Here is a 17,765-nt window from a genome sequence, read left to right on the forward strand (position 1 = left end):
ATTTCCCACAAATCACATCAGTTTATCTGCTGCTCCCGGTATTTGCCACGCTTTCTACCTTCGCTTCTACCTGCAAAAGACGACCTCTCTACCTAGAAAACGCCACTCCCCAGCTTTTCTTTACGGTGTCTTAGCGCAGACTTACTTTCATTTAGGCTTAACAGTTTATGGGCTTCCTACTCAGACCGTGTACTAAACTCTAGACAATAGCGCCTTTGGCAGATCAAATTAGAATAGGTAGACTGCTGGTTATCCATGAGAAGTCCCCCAGTCCCTGGGGCCAGCTTCTGCCAGCTAATGCTTAAATTCACATCATAGAACTGGCTCAATGGTGTTGCGCTTAGCATGCACAAAGCTTGGGGTTAAAGCCCCAGCATTCCACCCTCACCGACCAAACAAAGAAACAAAATTCAAATTATAGCTGCATATACAACGCTAAAAAGTCGTTCTTGCCTGACGCGGTAGCGCACGCCTGGAATCCCATCTGCTTGGAGGCTGAGGCTGGAGGATCGCAAGTTCAAAGCCAGCCTCAGCAATGATGAGTTGCTAAGCAACTCAATGAGACTCTGTCTCAAAATAAAATACAAAATACGACTGCTTATGTGGCTCAATGGTCGAGAGCCCCTGAGTTCAATCCCTGATACCAAAACAAGCAAACAAAAAACAGTCGTTCTTACATTAACGGAGACAGGATTATAAACTTTTTCCACTTCCAGAATGGATAGAATCTTTTATCTGATGATAGAATCTAATGGGTTGTTGTTGTTGTTGTTGTTGTTGTTTGGTTTTTGTTACTGGGGATTGAACCCAGAGGCACTTTACCCTAAAAGCCACATCCTCAGACCTTTTTATTTTTTATTTTTGAGACAAATTCTAAGTTGCTGAGCCTGGCCTTGAATTTATCCTTCTGCCTCAGTCTCCCCAGCACCCAGCTGATTATTGTTCTAAAACATTGGGGGTTTTTAATGCTTATTACTTTTTTAATATTTATTTTTAGTTGTAGTTGGATACAATATCTTTAGTTAATTTATTTATTTTTATGTGGTGCTGAGGATCGAACCCTGCCAGGGCCTCACCATGCTAGGGGAGCACTCTACCATTGAGCCACAAACCCAGCCCAAAACATTATTGTTTTTAAACATCTGGGTGAGGCTGAAATTTGAGTTGACCTATGAATTTGTTCACATGCCATTTCAAGTTTTGTTGTTTTTTCTATATTGGTAAGTTTTTCATCCCTGGATTCTTTTATAAGTTCATTTTACTCTTGTGATGTTTACTCTTGCAACTTCTTGTAATTTTAGAAACTAAAAAGGATTTTATGGACTGTGATTTCAGTTTTATTGTTATCAAGAATTTTTTGCCAGTGGTGATGGAGCACTCCTGTAATCCCAGCTGCTCTAGTGGCTGAGGCAGGAGGATCCCAAGTTCAAAGCCAGCCTCAGCAATTTAGTGAAACTCTCAGCAACTTAGTTAGACCTTGTTTAAAATAAAAATGAAAAGGGCTGGGAATGTAGTTCAGTGGTTAAGCACCTCTGAGTTCAATCCCCTGTACAAAAAATAATAATAATAATAATAATAAATAATTTCTTAACAAAGTTTAGTTTGTCATCACATTGTACCCCATAAATATGTACAATTACTATGTGTCAATATTTTAAAATTTTATACACATTAAAAATTTTGGAGGGTATATTGACTGCAAATATCTAGGCCAGTCCTCCCAAGATCTTTGATTAAACCCTATATTTAACTTTTAATGATGAAATACTTTACATGTACAATAATATATTTAGCTGGGTGTGGTGGCAAACTCCTATAAATTCCAACTACTTGGGAGGCTGAGGCAGGAGGATCACAAATCCAAGATCAGCCTGGGCAACTTAGTGAGACCCTGTCACAAAATAAAATTTTTAAAAAAAAGTAGGGGGCTGGGGATGTGGCTCAAGAGGTAGCGCGCTCACCTAGCATGCGTGCGGCCCGGGTTCCATCCTCAGCACCACGTACAAACGAAGATGTTGTGTCCGCCGAGAAATAAGAAAAATAAATAAATATTAAAATTCTCTCTCTCTCTCTGTCCCCCTCTCTCTCTCACTCTCTCTTTAAAAAAAAAAAATAGGGGTTGAGGATATAACTGGTATGACACTTGCCTAGCATGCTTGAGGTCCTGAATTACACAATATCCAGCCCCACAAAACAAACAGAAGGAATACACTTAATATTTAATGTATAGGGGCTGGGGATGTGGCTCAAGCGGTAGCACGCTCGCCTGGCATGCATGCGGCCCGGGTTCGATCCTCAGCACCACATACCAACAAAGATGTTGTGTCCGCCAATAACTGATAAATAAATATTAAAAAAAAAAATTCACTCTTTAAAAAAAAAATATTTAATGTATAAGTACAAAAATGTTTAATGTGTATGAACATTGTAATGAATAATACCATGAGGTTTAAAGAATAAAACTTCATCAATACTTTCTATTAAATTTTAAAGATTAATTTCAGTATCTTTTCATTAACTATGTAATATCCCTTTTCAGTTTTTTTTTCTCATTTTTGTGTAATAAGCCTGCATTGCTTCTATAATAAAAAAAAGATATTAACTTTATTTTTAAGGTTACAAAAACTCATTTCCTCTGGGAAACTTTCCCAGACCTCCCACCAGGGTAGAATTAATCTCTTCATTTTTCTTTGCTCTGGAGACTCTGTTACCCTCACAACACTGATTATTTGCTTTCTAATCTGTCTAACCCAATAGACTGCTCACTCTCCCAGGGCAAGTGTCATTCACCTCAACGTTTCTTGTGCCTTGCACAGTTGTAATGCAGAAGCCGTCCATAAAAGCTGACTGGAGAAAGAAAGGAAAGCACCTGTTGCTGTGGTGATACTTTCTCAGATGAGAAAAAGCTCAATTACAAAAGAACAATTTCTCCTGTCTTTACTGGGGAGGTGGCTGTGTTAGATAAACTAAGATAAGATATCTTTAATTTCCTCCTGGATATTAAAGATATTATCTGGCAGGCATGAGGCTGTCAGGGCGGTCCGCAGTGCAGGGAGTGTTTCAGGATGGAGCTCTGTATCTTATGCTGCATCTGCAGACCAGTTTTACAAATGCAATAAAGCCTGAGAGATGACTGCCCTCCTGTCTTCTTCCCAGGCACTCCACATCCCAGAATGAGAGAAGTGAGCTGATGTGACTCCCAAACTCTTGTCCTGCCTTCTGCCCAGAACATCTGCCTCATTACCTGGCTCTGCCAAAAGAGCAAACAAGTCCAACAGTTCAGTGCTTTGGGATGGTGGCCTTATCCCTTGTTTCTAATCTCTACAGCTATGGACATTAAAAAAAAAAAACAACTATTCTTATTTTGGCCTGGAACAGTGGCACATGCCTATAAATCCAGCTATTTATGTGTGGCAGTGGGGAAGGAAGGTGGATCACAAGTTCCAGGACAACCTGAGCAATGTAGTGAGACCCTGTCTCAAAATTTTAAAAGATTGAAAAGGCTGGGATATAGCTCAGTGGTAGAGCCCCACTGAGTTTCAAATCACTAGCACCTACCCCCCTGCCAAAAAAAAAAAAAAGTCCTTGTACCTGCTTTTTGGTGTGCCCCTGTGTGTCCTCTGTATCCCATCTCTTCCCTTCTCTCGCAGAAGTTATGACTCCCTGAATATTATATTATACTTATGCTCTCCTACTTTTTTTTTTAGTAGTGTGGATTGAACCCAGGGGTCCTTAACCACCGAACCATATCCCCAGCCCTTTTTATTTATTTATTTTTAAATATTTTTTAGTTGTAGATGGACATGATACCTTTATTTGTTTATCTTTATGTGGTGCTGAGCATCAAACCCAGGGCCTCACTCATATTAGGTGAGCACTCTACCACTGAACCACAACCCCAGCCCTTTATTTTTTATTTTGAGATAGGGTCTGAGTTGCTATCCTGCCTCAGCCTCCTGAGCCAGGCACGTACCACCTCACCTAGCAATCCCCTATTCTTGTTTATAACTTGATTACGTATGTTTTATGAAAATTAAAGGAACATCATATGGAAGCAACATTGATAGAATTTTTCAAAATGAAGTTAGGAGGCCATTAGGGAACAGAACTTTGGCCTCCAGCTGCTGCCTGGAATGTGAACCTTGGTCACCCCCAGTCTTTGCAGGCCTCTGGCACAACCAGATAATTACAGTGTTTCCAGAGATTCATGATGGACTCATTGCTTTATGGACTTTTCCATTTGGCTTATCCCTTATTTCTTTACTTACTGTTGTCACGTAGTCCATGTCAACTAGCATTTACATTCTTTTCCAACTTCAGTGAGAGTTTCTCTTGAAACAATTTTAATTACTGCCATGGTTTGGATGCATGTCCCCCAAAGGTCCAGGTGTTAAAGGCATAGTTGCCATGTCAGTACTATTGAGAGTGCCAACTCCCAATGGGACCTTCAGGAGATGGGGCCCAGTGGGAGGTCCTTAAGTCACTGAGGGTGGGCCTTTGAAGGGGATTGTGGAACTCCAATCTTTTTCTCTTTGCTTCCAGTTTCCTGATGTAAGCCATCTATCTGCTCCACCATGCACTTCTACCATGATGAGCTACCTTCACTAAAAATGCAGTGCAAAGGACCCACCCAATCTTGGACTAGAACTTCTATAATCATGAGCCCAAACAAAACTTTTCTCTTTATAAGTTGATTGTATTTGGTATTTCATTGCAGTAAAACAAGCTAACTAAAGCAATTACCTTGTAATGACTTAAAAGTCTTTAGCCATCATAAGCTCTACGGAAAGTAGAGCTTCCTGCCTCCTTTGAACATCAGAGATATGTGAACCTGTATCTCCCAAATTGCAATTTCTAGGACCCCAAATAAGGTTCTTTCATGTTTAAATTGATTGATAGTTTTTATAGGCGTGCAAGTTCAAGACCAACCTGGACAACTTAGTGGAACTCTGTCTCAAAATAAAAAATAGGGGGCTGGAGATGTGGCTCAGCGGTAGCGCCCTCGCCTGGCATGCGTGCGGCCCGGGTTCGATCCTCAGCACCACATACCAACAAAGATGTTGTGTCTGCCGAGAACTAAAAAATAAATATTAAAAATTCTCTCTCTCTCTCTCTCTCTCTCTCTCTCTCTCTCCTCTCTCACTCTCTCTTTAAAAAAAAATAAAATAAAATAAAAAAATAAAAAATAAAGGGGGATATGGATGTAAAGCACCCCTAATTTAATCCCCAGTGCCACAAAACAAACAAAATGTTTTCGAGCTTTATTTAATTAGAATTATTTTATATTTTTCCAAGACTTGCTTTTTCACTCAGCATTTTTATTGCTATAAAGTTTCTATTGTATGAGGAGCTGAGGCTGGAGCTCAGTCAGTGGTAGAGCGCTTGCCTGGCACGTGTGAGGCACTGGGTTCAGTCCTCAGCACCACACAAAAATAAGTAAATAAAATAAAGGTATCACATCCAACTACAACTAAAAAATAAATATTTAAAGGTCTCTGCTGTATGAATCTACTAAAAGCTTTTACTATAGTCTGCTTGTGATAAGAGCTGTTTCCAGATTTTTGCTAATTACAGTGTTGCTGTGGATATTCTTGTAAGTGTACTGGCTGCAGGAGAGACTTTCTGAGGTTTATATAAGAGATGTTTGGCTGCATCACAGTAGATGCACATTTGATTGTATCAGTCACACCAATTTGCAATCCCAAAGGTAAATAGTTTAGTTGTTAGATATCATCAACACTTGATATTCACAATTTATTTATTTATTTATTTAGGTACTGGGATGGAATTCAGGGCCTCGTGCATAGAAGGCCAGCACTCCACCACTGAACCACACCCTGAGCCTTTTTTTTTTTAATATTCTTTTTAGTTGTAGGGGGACACAATACCTTTACTTATTTATTTTTATATGGTGCTAAGGATTGAACCCTGTGTCTCACATTCACATTAGGCAAGTGCTTCACCACTGAGCTACAAACCTAGGCCCCACAAGGCCTTTTATTGTTTGAGACAGAGTCTCACTAAATTGCCAAGGTTAGCCTTGAACTTTCCATCCTACTGACTCATTTTCCTGAGTAGCTGGGATTATAGGAGTGCACTGTCATCAGGCTCAGCATCTTTAGTCAGTTTTTAAAAATCCTTTATGGATGAATATGCCTATACCCTCTAACTAAATTGTTAATCCAGGAGTTAAAGGGCAGGGGTAGGGAATACAGAATTTTTTTTTTAAACGTGTTTCGTTCACTTTATTTATTTATTTTTGTATAAAAACCCTCTGTGGTAGCCACAGCTGGAGCCTGGGTCCTCTGAACAAACTCTGGTATAAGTTTTCTCAAGATGGTGAGTTGAATTCCTGATAGAGAGACTTGGTGAACACAGTCTCTTTCCAGAGATGGGAGGTCAAATAGTTGTATGTCTTGGAGATGGCATCAAAGGTGGCCTTGGCGAAATTGCCCAAGGTAGCAGTGCAGCCCCTAGCCAAAGTGTGGTAAGCAACTACAGAATTTTTTAGAAGGGGTGAGGAGTGGGGTTGGGGTGGGTAGGTATTGGGGATTGAACCCAGGAGCACTCTACAACTGAGCTACATCCCAGTTCATTTTTTTTTTGTTTGTTTGTTTTTTTTAATTTGAGACAGGGTCTTACTAAGTCGCTTAGGGCCTTGCTAAATTGCTGATGCTGGCCTTAAACTTGGGATCCTACTGCCTCAGCCTCTGGTGTCAATGGGATTACAGACTCCACCACCACTGCCGGCAATTTTATTTTACTTTCCTTATGGGAAATCAAATCCAGGGCCTTGTGCATGTGAGGCAAGCTACATCTCCAGCCCTAAGTAGGCTTTATCATTACATATTTTTTTCTCTTTTTTGCGGTGCTTTTATTTAAAAAAAATAAAGTATCGCAAACCAAGATTTCTCTTGGTTCAGCCCGAGTTTTGAACCCAGGGCCTCACACTTGTTAGCAGAATAATAAATTAGATCAATTAAGCAAAGACCCTTTAGGATTAAGACTTCCTACCTCCCTTACAGCTCTCTTCGCTTCTATCAAAATGCTAGAGACAGAGAGCATGCCCTATAAATGTCCCCTGAATGAAGTGCAGATGTTTCCAAGGCCCAGGAGGGAAAGTTACAGGGTACTATTGTTTTGCTTTACTTTTTTTTTTTTTAAGAGAGAGAGAGAGAATTTTTTAATAATTATTTTTTTTAGTTTTCGGTGGACACAACATCTTTTTTAAATATATTTTTTTAAAGTTTTAGGTGGACACAATATCTTTATTTTCTTTTATGTGGTGCTGAGGATTGAACCTAGTGCCTCATGCATGCCAGGGAGCGCGCTACCACTTGAGCCACATCCTAAGCCCGGACAAAACATCTTTATTTTATTTTTATGTGGTGCTGAGGGTCGAACCCAGCGCTCCGCGCATGCCAGGCGAGCGCGCTACCGCTTGAACCACATCCCTGGTCCTTGCTTTACTTTTTAGAGAAGCAGTCACAACAAGGCAGAGTGTTGAGCTGTCAGATTTTGATACATCCAGATGAGGGCGTGGATGCCTGGCTATGAAGTCTTTGCTCTCCAGTAGCTGGTGCTGGGGATGTTGTTCATTTGCCCCAGATGTTGCCTTGTGTTCTCCTGCTCTAGCGCCTCGTCTCTGCAGGAGTGCGTGAAGCTCCCCCAAAGAGAGCCAGATTCCACCTAGTCACTCCAGACTGGCACCCAGCCAAGCCCACAGTTCCTGTACAGAATTACTCGTAGGGAATTACAGTCCGGGAGGCAGAACCGCGCAGTGTGTCCCGAATGGTATTTCAGCTTTGACATTAAGTGCTAGTCACAAGCCTCCTGCCCCTGCATCCCGCGCGTCTATGGAATCTCTGAAGAACGTGTCTTGGAGAGGGGAAAGGGGTCCACTAAAGCTGTTGTAGAGTCCCTGACAGAGAGGGCTTGAGCCTGGGCTGGAGAGCCATTTGCTTCGCAGGAAGAGGCAGGGACCCGCAGGACTTTGGAACCTGTACCAGGAGGTGCTGTAAGAAGAGGGCGCAGGGTCAACGCGCGCTCTCGACGCCACGGCTGCCGTAGCCAGTCGAGTCCGCCCAGACACCACCGCCTCCCAGCCGCGGGAGCGCTCCACACCATGCTCCCGGTTCGTCGCGGACGGACTGGTCGGAGGAAGCAGCTGGTGGGACCCAGGATCTAAGTCCCCGGCTCCGATTGCAAGGGCAGGGAGAACCTCCTAGCGCCGGGCGCGTCACCGCTGCCCGCCCCTGATTGGCCAGCCGCCCTGGCCCGGCACCAGAGGATTGGCGCCGCCAGTGGCCAGAGCCGGAGTAACTGGATTCCGGGCAGCGGGGTCGCAGTCCCAACGCAAGAAGAGCCTGGCTTCTGCGCCGTGTCCAGAGCTGCGAGTGGGATCTGGTCGTGAGGCGTGCATCATGCCTTATGTGCTCATCAGCACCCAGATCCGCATGGTGAGTACCCACCGCCTGGCGGCTCGCGGCCGTAGACACCGCAGCTGCCCCTTCCTGCCTCTATCCTAGTAGCGCGGTCGGGGGCTGAACTTGTTAACCTGCCCGACACGCCACCGCGATTGCCAGGAGAGGGAACTGGGGAAGCGGGCTCTGCGGGGAGATGCGGGAAGCTCTACCAGCTCCGAGTGCCAAGGCCGCGGAGGAGCCCGGGTGCCTGTGTCCCCGCGACAGGGCGGGCTTGTCCTCCCTGTCCATGGAGGTGCCAGGTAGCCCTGGCCTCACACGTGCTGCATCCAACACTCTATACTGGGCCGTTTTGCAGAAAAGAAATGGAATAATCCGTGGAAGGAGGTTTGGGAAAGAAAAGGACGTGCTAAGGCGCTAAACCCCATATGCTAAGTCCCTGGCCCCTACGCTACACCCTTATGCCCTTTTAGGAAGAGTTAGCCCTGAAGGGAAAGAAGAACGTCCTGCTTGTGAAGAAGGAAGGAGAGGTGCACTTAGGGTAGCGTTGGGGAGAAGGCTGTCCAGGAGCCAGAAGGCATAACCCCTTCTCTTGGTTCAGTTTGCTAAGCTTGAAAAAGAAGGTGCTGATTATCCTGGAAGCCCCCTTTTAGCTTCAGAGTAGTATGACTGGGACTGCAGCTGGGCGATAGGATGCCCCTCTCCCCAGGCTCAGGTGATCAAGCAGAGGGACCCAGTTCCCTTGAGATGAAGGAAAGAGAGGGTGGGTTTACCGCAGTAGAGATCTTGCTGTGCACCAGGGCAGCAGTTCTTGAATCATCTACATAGTTGTTAAAATGTGAATTCCTGGGTCCCCTTTCCAGACCTGAAACTCAGTCTTTCTTTGTGGATTTGGGGAAATGTTCTGCCCAGATGATTCTTCTTTTTTATTATTATTTTTAGGTGGACACAATATTTTTATTGTTATGTGGTGCTGAGGATCGAACCCAGGCCTCATACATGCCAGGCGAGTGCACTACTACTTGAGCCACATCCCCAGCCCAGATGATTCTTATTCATATGTCTTTTTTAGAGTTCAAGACCAGCCTCAGCAACTTATAGCAAGACCCTGTCTCAAAAAATAAACATGTTGAGCTGGGGTTGTGGCTCAGTGGTAGAGTGTTTGCCTTCCACTCATGAACCATGGGTTTGATCCTCAGCACCATATAAAAACAAATAAATAAAAATAAAGATATTGTGTCCAACTACAACTAAATTTTTTAAATAAAATGTATTAGAAATGTGCACTGGGGAGTGCTGGGGCTCAGTGGTAGAGCACTTGCCAGGCACATGTGAGGCACTGGGTTCGATCCTTGGCACCACATAAAAATAAACAAATAAGATAAAGACATTCTGTCTAATCTACAACTACAAAATTTTTTTAAAAATGTATGGGAAATGTGGCCCAGTGATAGAGCACACCTGGAATCAATCCCCAGCTCTCCCCATCAAAAAAAGGTTGGGGGGACTGGAACTTTAACTCAATGCTAGAGCTCTTGTCTAATATGTGAGTCAATACTATCAAAAACACACATATAGGGGCTGGGGTTGTGGCTCAGCAGTAGAGTGCTCGCCTGGCATGGGTGGGACCCAGGTTCGATCCTCAGCACCACATAAAAATAAAGGCATTGTGTTGTGTCAATCTACACCTAAAAATATAATAAATATTTTTAAAAAACACATAAGAGTTGGGGGTTGTGGCTCAGTGGTAGTGCTCTTGCCTAGTATGCTCGAGGCACTGGGTTCAATTCTCAGCACCACATACAAATAAATAAAGATCCATCAACAACTAAAAAATATCTGAAAAACCCACATATATATTTATTGATATTAAATACACGTACCAAAAGAATTAACTAGTTTAAAGTGTACAATTCAGTGCCTCTTTTAGCATTTTCAATGTTGCACAAACATCACTATAATCAATTTTATTGATTTTTATTGATTCATTTCTAACACCCTTCTCCCCAAAGAAACCCTGTATCCAGTCCTTCCTCCCAACTCTCTCAGCACTAAGTAACCACTAACCTATTTTCTGTCACTCCATGTGGTCTCCTGGGTCTGACTTCTTTCACTTACATGTTTTCAAGTTTCATCCATATTGTGGCATGCATCAGTGTGTTCTTTTTATTGCCAAAAAAGATTCCACTGTTAGACTATACTACATGTTGTTTATTCAAAGGTTAACTGACATTTAGGATGTTTCCACCTTTTTTGGATATTAACACTGAATATTTGTGTACATTTGTTCAAAAACATTTGTTTTTTAACTCAGGAAGTTTACCTGCCTGTGTACAAATTTTTGTGTGGACATGTGTTTTCATTTCTCTCATTCTCCAGGTAATTCTAGTATACACAAATGTGGGAGATGGTGCCTGGCATAAGGTATTAATAGTCACACAATGCCCAGTTCCACTTAGAAGGGTCAGGGAGGCCCCACATTGTTGGCCTGAGTGTGGAAGGGCTCCATCCTTCCCAGCTTATAGTGAGCCTCCAAGGATCCTCACTACCACCTTCATTCACTTTTACCTGAAGCTTGCTCAGGGGCAGCAGGCAGGGAAGGAAGAAAGTGATACCTCCCACCTCTACCAGCAGCCAAAGCAGCCAGCCAAGCAGCCACTGTGGCTTACTTTGCAGGAGGTGGGCCCCACCATGGTGGGTGATGAACACTCAGATCCAGAGCTGATGCAGCATCTGGGGGCCTCAAAGAGAAGTGTCCTGGGAAACAACTTGTAAGTAGTGATATCCCTTAGTACCTTCTCCCTGGAATCCCCTAGTTCTGCCCTGTTCCCTTTGCGCAGCCACCAAGTCCAAAGGCAATGCCCAGCTTGGGCCCTCTTACCTGCATTGGGGGACTCTGTCCTCTGTAGGGTTGGTCCTGCCCACAGCTCTCCCCCCAGCTCCTTTACAGTTCCCCAGAGGCTCGCTCAGAAAGCTTTCCCTCTGGCCTTTCTTCATAAGGTAGTTCATCCTGAATGGAAGCCCAGGGCAGTCTATTCTCTGGGTCTAGGACTCAATGAGTGGACTGTTCCTTGCCCTGACCTCTCAGCTCTAAGCTGGATCCCATCAAGCAAAGACAGGAAAGAAAGGTTTCTGAATGGTGAGTGACAAAGCTCAGCCTTAGAAATGCCTGGGTCCTCCTTTCAGCTTAGCTGCTGTGAGGGCACTTTTTGGGCATCCTTCACACTATCTCCATATCTAAACCACTTTTAGACCACATCTAGACCACTTTTCTGCACCTCACCCTTCCTACCCAGGAGTAGGGGAGGACCCTGGCCACACAGACTCAAGAATATTTTAAAAAGTTGCCAAAGTGAGTCCAGTTCAAAGAAGGAGAGAGAACTGATCCCAGCCCCTTCAGTCAGGATAGGAATGCAAAAGCCACCCCCATCCTTTCGCCATGAGGCATTTGCCTGGAGATGCCCAGCATGGGGCTGAAGCCCCTTATCTGCTTCATGGCCTTTCAGCACCAATTAAACCTAAAAGAAGGGAAACCAAGCATTCTCCATGTCAGGTAGTAGCATGCACAGCCAGGACCGCAGGACCATCAGGAATGACCCAGAGGCTGGGCAAGGAGTGAGGCCTAAAAGAGCAGGTGACTCTTCCTGAACAGTGGGGCACTCAGGGGACATGTGGCTTTGCCAGACTAACTGGGTCTCCTATCTGACAATGGGAAAACTAGTCAGCCCCTCTTGGTTTTCTCTCATGTAATAAGAACAATAATAGTACCTCCGTTAGGTTGTTAGGAGGAATAAATTTAAGACACGTAAAGTGCTTCATAGGAGAGGGGATGGGAATGTGCACATAGCCTGGCAGCCAGGAAGTGCCAGTAAATGTCACTTTGAAGAGAGCTCCTTGTCAGGCCTGACCCTCAGCAGATACTAGCTTTGTGTAGGAGCTTTGTCTATGTTCCCTCATGCCGCCACTCTGGTCTCTTTGCAGTTACGAGTACTACGTCAACGACCCTCCTCGCATAGTCCTGGACAAGCTGGAACGCAAGGGCTTCCGGGTGTTGAGCATGACAGGGGTGGGCCAGACACTGGTGTGGTGCCTGCACAAGGAGTGACCTTCTCCTGATTGCAGAAGGGGTACTCCTCCTTTGGAGGGTCTGCCATGGGCCCTGCCCCCATACTGTCCCACTGACTGCCTCTCTTCCCAAATTGTTTCCTTCTCCAGTTTGGCACCCATGAGCACTGAACTGCCTCTGAAATCCTGCTCCAGTAAATGGGGGACAGGCCCCTTGCCCCAGTGCTCCCAGCTGTCCTCTGGCTGCAGGCCTGACCCTTGCAGTATGCTGGGTTCTGGGGGCAGGTGTCCACTGCAGCTGGTCATTCCAGTGGAGGATGCCCTGGGACCTGGACAGACAGGTCCTGCGCAGCTAGTCCAAGCCAATAAATGGCTTTGATGAGTGGTTGCTACTGTACTTTGCTTATGCAGTTACTGTCGCTGCAGATCTATCCCTGCCCAGAAAGAGAGCCTGAGCCTGGGTGCAGCCATCTGAGGTAGAGCCCGATACCCTACACCTAGGCATGGAGTAGAGATAGACTTAAAAAAAAAAATGTAGTTTATTGGTGCGTGTAACATGGAAAGGGCTGTGGGGTGGGAAGTTTGGAGCTGGGGGCTATGTGGGCTGCCCCTCTTCCTCCTGCTGCATCTGGGCAATCAGCTGTTGGCGCTCAGCTGCCTGGCGAAGGCGCATCATGACAAGGCTCTCGTAGTCCCTCTCCGACAGCACTGAGCCCTGGGGAACAGAGGAGACAAGGAGTGGTCAGGGCCAGCAGGGCACTGCCCCCACAGACTACAGACTGAAGGGGCCTAGACAGAGCTGCACTTTTAAGGGTCAAGAAGGGAAGGACCTTGGAACATCCTTCTGGAATATCTACTCATCCATGTTCCTTCAGAATGTTGCTGGCTTTGTGCTCTAGACTGGCTCTCAGCTGGCTCCCATTTGGCCCATCTAGACCATTACCTCCTGCCAGCCTCTCTTTAACCAGCTCCATCACATCTGCAGTCAGCTCTGTGCACTCTTTCCAGCGAATCACTTCCCCATTCTCTCACCAGGCCCTGTCTCCATTTCCTCTCAGCCTTTATCTGCCACTCCTTCCCTCTACCCCATGGCTTCTGCCTCATACAAGTTCCAATGAAGGAAGCTGCCCCAAGTTCAGGGATCTACCTGGCTATGCTGAGAACAGACCAAAGCTGCCTCCAGCCAGCTGCCTGGCTTCCCTATGGTAGGCTCCTGCTGAGGACACAGGAGAAGGGAGCCCTGCCCTCCACACAGCCTCAAACAACCCCACTATGGAAGTGAGCACAAGGAGACCATTTGCTGCCTAAAAATACACAGCAGGGCTGAAGCGCAGGGCCTGTGGCCCGCTTTTATGATTTTGTTAGCACTGTACAGGGGATTAAGGAGGGCTACATTTTAATAACCAAAAGAGTAATAAACAACCACCTCAGTGGGTTGAGGCTGCGTGTGGAAAGGCAGTGCTATAGCAGAGCCCTGAGCTGTCAGCCCCAGGTCCTGATAAGGTCTGCAATATGAATTAGAATTAGATCATTTCCTCCCTCAGTGCAGCCAAAGCTGAGAGACCATTCAGACTCCACTAGCTGCTTAGACAAGTGTGAAGCCCACCTAAACTAACACAGAGACAAAGGGTTGCAAATGAGGTGTCCTATCCATGCCAGAAAGCTGTAGAGCCCTGTTCTGGGGTTCTCCACACTGGTGCACTCACATGGAATAGACAAGGAGGAAAGTATGGTGGTCAGAGACCCGAGGATAAGGAGGGAGTGGCTGGAGTTAAGCTGCCTGGCCCTGGTCAGCTGGTGTGGAGTGAGGGGAGTCATGTCAGAGAAATATTCTGCCCTGACCCCTCCCACTGCCCTAGGAGAGTCTCCATCCTAGCCAAACCCCTGGGGCACTGCTGACAATTCCTAGCAGTGGCAATTGACCCAGCCCCCTCCACAGAAGAGGGGTCACAAATAAGGTCCAGTGGCTAGAGGAGAAGGACAGGAGAGGAAGGAGAGAGCAGCACACCCTGACCCTCAACTGATCTCCTGCTGCCAGGAGGGAGGAGTAGGAAACTAAGCGGCCAGACAGGATGTCAGGCCATGGGAAGGGCAACGCTCCCCTCCCCAAGTTAATGTTGCTCTGCCAAGAAAACCCAGAGTCACCCTTGGCATGCCCCAGGCCCAGCCCTGGGAGGAGCCAAGACCTTTATAGGCATGGGGCTGTTCCCCGTAACACACCCTCTGCTTCCTTCCCCCCATTCCTGCAGGCTCTGCTAATGAGGGCCTGTCACCAGGCCCCAGGGCTGAGTCACCCACACCAGCAACAGGTCGACAGGTCTCTCTTCCTTCCCCAGCAGCTGTTTCACGAGCCTGCCTTTCAATTAACACCCACCTCCCTTGGCTCCTCCCAGACGTTGGGGGCTGGGGGGCCAGGTGTGCAAGCTGGGGCCAGGGTGGTGGAACTGTGATGAGAAAGGAAGCAGTATGGTGACACATAATGCAGGGCTGCCCCCAGACCAGTCCCCAGAAGAATCTTAAGCTTCCCATTGCCCTGGGGTGTTGGTCACAGCTGCCCCAATCCCTGCCTGCGGATGCTGCAATTACCTAAGAGCATGAAACCGGCTTCCCACCTGACTGAGTCAGCTGAAAACAAAACACATCTCCACTGCCACACACTGGCACAAACAGCCAAGCCACTAATCAGAGTCCCGCAGCCGCTGGTGAGAGGGCAAACGCTGCACTGGCCTAGAGAAGGGCGCAAATGCCCTCAGGAGTCGATGAAAGGATGAGTTGAGGCCCATCTGCCTCCTGTGGAAGGAGCACACAGCTGCCCTCGCCCAGCTGAGAAGATTCATCTCTGCTACCGCCACCGGAGCTGCCCTCACTCTGGTTCCGTAAGTGCTGTTTCTTCCTTTGGGTTTTTTTCCATTGCCCTATCAAGTAACCAGGCCACTCCTGTCCCTGTGGGAACTCTTGCTACCAGGAACTCCCAGCTCTCTGCTTTCCTGGACAAAAAGTGCCCTCTTCCTGGTCTCATCTCACCATCCAAGATGCTGACCAAAAAGCTAGGGCCTGTTTCCAGCCCACTAGGGCAGACTCCCTGATTCTTGGCATTCGCTGTTCCAGCAGGGACTAAATGGTCACTAGCTGCTCTTGAACACCTGTTTGCTGGCTTCTGAGGTGCCAGACTATCTACTGGTCCCCCAGAGCCCATGGAGACCTGGAGAAAAGGTTCCTTCCGCAATGCCTCCTTCTTCAAGCGGCTGACTCTGGGACGGCCGAGGCGACTCCGGCGACAGGGCAGTGTGCTTAGCCAGGCCAGCACTGCTGGTGGTGACCATGAGGAGTACAGCAACAGAGAGGTTATCCGGGAACTTCAAGGGAGGCCAGATGGACGGCGTCTGCCCCTATGGGGGGATGAGCAGCCCCGGGCCACTCTGCTGGCACCACCCAAGCCCCCACGCCTCTACCGAGAGAGCTCCAGCTGTCCGAACATCCTGGAGCCCCCAGCTACCTACACTGCTGCCTACTCGGCCACCCTGCCCTCAGCGCTGTCCCTGGCCAGCACCTTCCACCAGTCGTCAGAGGAGGACCTTTCAGACACTGCCACCTTCCAGAAGACACCAGCTCTGGACCTCTGTGATCCCTTCTTCTCCTTCAAAGTGGATTTGGGGATTTCACTTCTTGAAGAAGTCCTACAGATGCTGAGGGAGCAATTTCCTAGTGAGCCTAGCTTTTGAGTGGGGTGAAGGTAGACAGAGCTGGGGTGACTGGAGGAGGCAGAGCCTGGGAACCCAGAGAAGGACAGTACAGTTGTGAATTAAAGAAAAGGAAACTGGGGCTCTGCCTGCCCTCTGGGTTCTCAACATACCTTCAAGTCCCCCCAGAGTGGAGGGACAAAGACCAGCTGGGATTATTGGAGGGTCACTTTCTAGCAAGAGCCCTAGAGGAAGCTGGTGAGGACAGGAAAGAGAGGCCACACCCTGCAACTACAGGAACCAGGCAGAGGACAGACAAGTGACAGGGTGGCAAAGGGGTGAGTTAGGGTATGGGAGGACACAGACTGGGAAGAACAGACAGTATCCTGAACCAGCCTCCTCTGAAGCCACCATCAACAGAGAGGTCACAGGACATGTTTAGTCAAAAATGATCCAACCCAGACTAAAAAGGAAATTGGGGAGACCTGAGAGAAAAAGGGAGACAGGTTTGCCTTTGTCCAATATGGTCGCTACTCACTACATGTAGCTATTTAAAATTAAATCAATTGAAATAAAATAAAATTGCAAATTCAATTTGCATTAATCACATTTCAAATGTTCAACAACCACTTTGATTAGTGACTACCATACTGGACAGCACAGCATGAATCCTAACATCACTTGACCAAGGTTCACTGGACTTGCTTGTTGAATGGTAGCCTAGAACCCTCAGTGGCATGAGTGGGGGAAGGGAGATGTATCCAGGGGCTGCAATGGCAAGAAGGGGCTACAGAGCAGGAAAGGTAGGTACAAATACTGAGCAAAATATGAGAAAGAGGCCAAACAAATCATTAACAGATAAAAGAACATGAGAGATTCAGCCTGCCAAAACAGCTGCCTAGAGCAATCCCTGCTGCCCAGAGAAGTACTCCAAGAGATGCCAGCCAAAGGCACAGGTGCAGCTTGCAAAGAGGTGCTGTGGGAACTTTCAGGACAATCAGTGATGGGAAACTTTGGGAAATGCTACAAAAATAGTGGTGGATCTCCTTTCTAGAAAAGGAAAGCTGGACCAGAAGAGGGATACTAAACCAAGGAGGGACACCACTGGACTCCCGGATCCTCCACAACTGAGAGCTCTGGCTGGCCCAAACCTGACAATGGGGCTACCAACCAGGCCAAGGCCATCAGCTGAGCTACTGCCCTGCCCTGTGTCCTGGCCTGAGTCCAGCAGCACTCAGACCATGTGGTCTGATTTGCAGGTCTTTCCAAATGTGGCAGAGAGGCAGAGAGAAACTGGGACACATACTGCCTCTATAACCCAAATCTGGGGCCTCCTTTTTTTCTTCCTTTTGTGCAGAGATGCCAAGCTGAAAGGCACCTCTGTAACAGAGATAAGAATAAAGTTCTTTCTAATACAATCTATGGAGTTACCTGGGACTATGAAATGCTGAGACTTAAAGGCAGGGAATGAGCGCTCTCTCTCTCTCTCTCTCTCTCTCTCTCTCTCTCTCACTGGAGATTGAACCCAGAAGTGCTATACCACGAAGTCATATCCCTGGCTCTTTTTATTTTTTAATTTGAGACAGGCTCTCACTAA

The 17,765-nt window shown here is 46.8% G+C and overlaps 3 protein-coding genes across 3 annotated transcripts in view; 2 read left to right on the forward strand and 1 right to left on the reverse strand.

The window, feature by feature from the left end:
* The first annotated feature begins 8,295 nt into the window (after positions 1-8,295).
* Gchfr (GTP cyclohydrolase I feedback regulator) lies at positions 8,296-12,834 on the forward strand. Its single transcript, XM_026391473.2, has 3 exons — positions 8,296-8,459; positions 11,100-11,194; positions 12,405-12,834. The coding sequence occupies exons 1-3, from the start codon at positions 8,424-8,426 to the stop codon at positions 12,526-12,528; spliced, it is 255 nt and encodes an 84-aa protein (XP_026247258.1). The 5' UTR covers positions 8,296-8,423; the 3' UTR covers positions 12,529-12,834.
* A 168-nt stretch (positions 12,835-13,002) lies between these two features.
* Dnajc17 (DnaJ heat shock protein family (Hsp40) member C17) overlaps positions 13,003-17,765 on the reverse strand; it is a 35,721-nt gene continuing 30,958 nt past the window's right edge. Inside the window, exon 11 of the mRNA XM_026391459.2 lies at positions 13,003-13,203. Coding sequence (XP_026247244.1) covers positions 13,084-13,203 — 120 coding nt within the window. The 3' untranslated portion in view covers positions 13,003-13,083. The remainder of the gene's footprint in view (positions 13,204-17,765) is intronic.
* On the forward strand, positions 13,212-17,490 carry C6H15orf62 (chromosome 6 C15orf62 homolog). Its single transcript, XM_026391468.2, has 2 exons — positions 13,212-15,364; positions 15,600-17,490. Exon 2 carries the CDS (start codon positions 15,683-15,685, stop codon positions 16,208-16,210), a length of 528 nt encoding a protein of 175 aa, XP_026247253.1. The 5' UTR covers positions 13,212-15,364; positions 15,600-15,682; the 3' UTR covers positions 16,211-17,490.

This window comes from Urocitellus parryii, chromosome 6 (genome assembly GCF_045843805.1).
Source record: "Urocitellus parryii isolate mUroPar1 chromosome 6, mUroPar1.hap1, whole genome shotgun sequence".
NCBI lineage: Eukaryota > Metazoa > Chordata > Mammalia > Rodentia > Sciuridae > Urocitellus > Urocitellus parryii.

Coding starts and splice junctions, on each gene's coding strand:
- Gchfr (XM_026391473.2), top strand. CDS start 8,424: ATGCCTTATGTGCTCATCAGCACCCAGATCCGCATG. Junction 8,460..11,099: donor TCAGCACCCAGATCCGCATG/GTGAGTACCCAC, acceptor CTTACTTTGCAG/GAGGTGGGCCCCACCATGGT. Junction 11,195..12,404: donor AGTGTCCTGGGAAACAACTT/GTAAGTAGTGAT, acceptor GTCTCTTTGCAG/TTACGAGTACTACGTCAACG.
- C6H15orf62 (XM_026391468.2), top strand. CDS start 15,683: ATGGAGACCTGGAGAAAAGGTTCCTTCCGCAATGCCTCCTTCTTCAAG.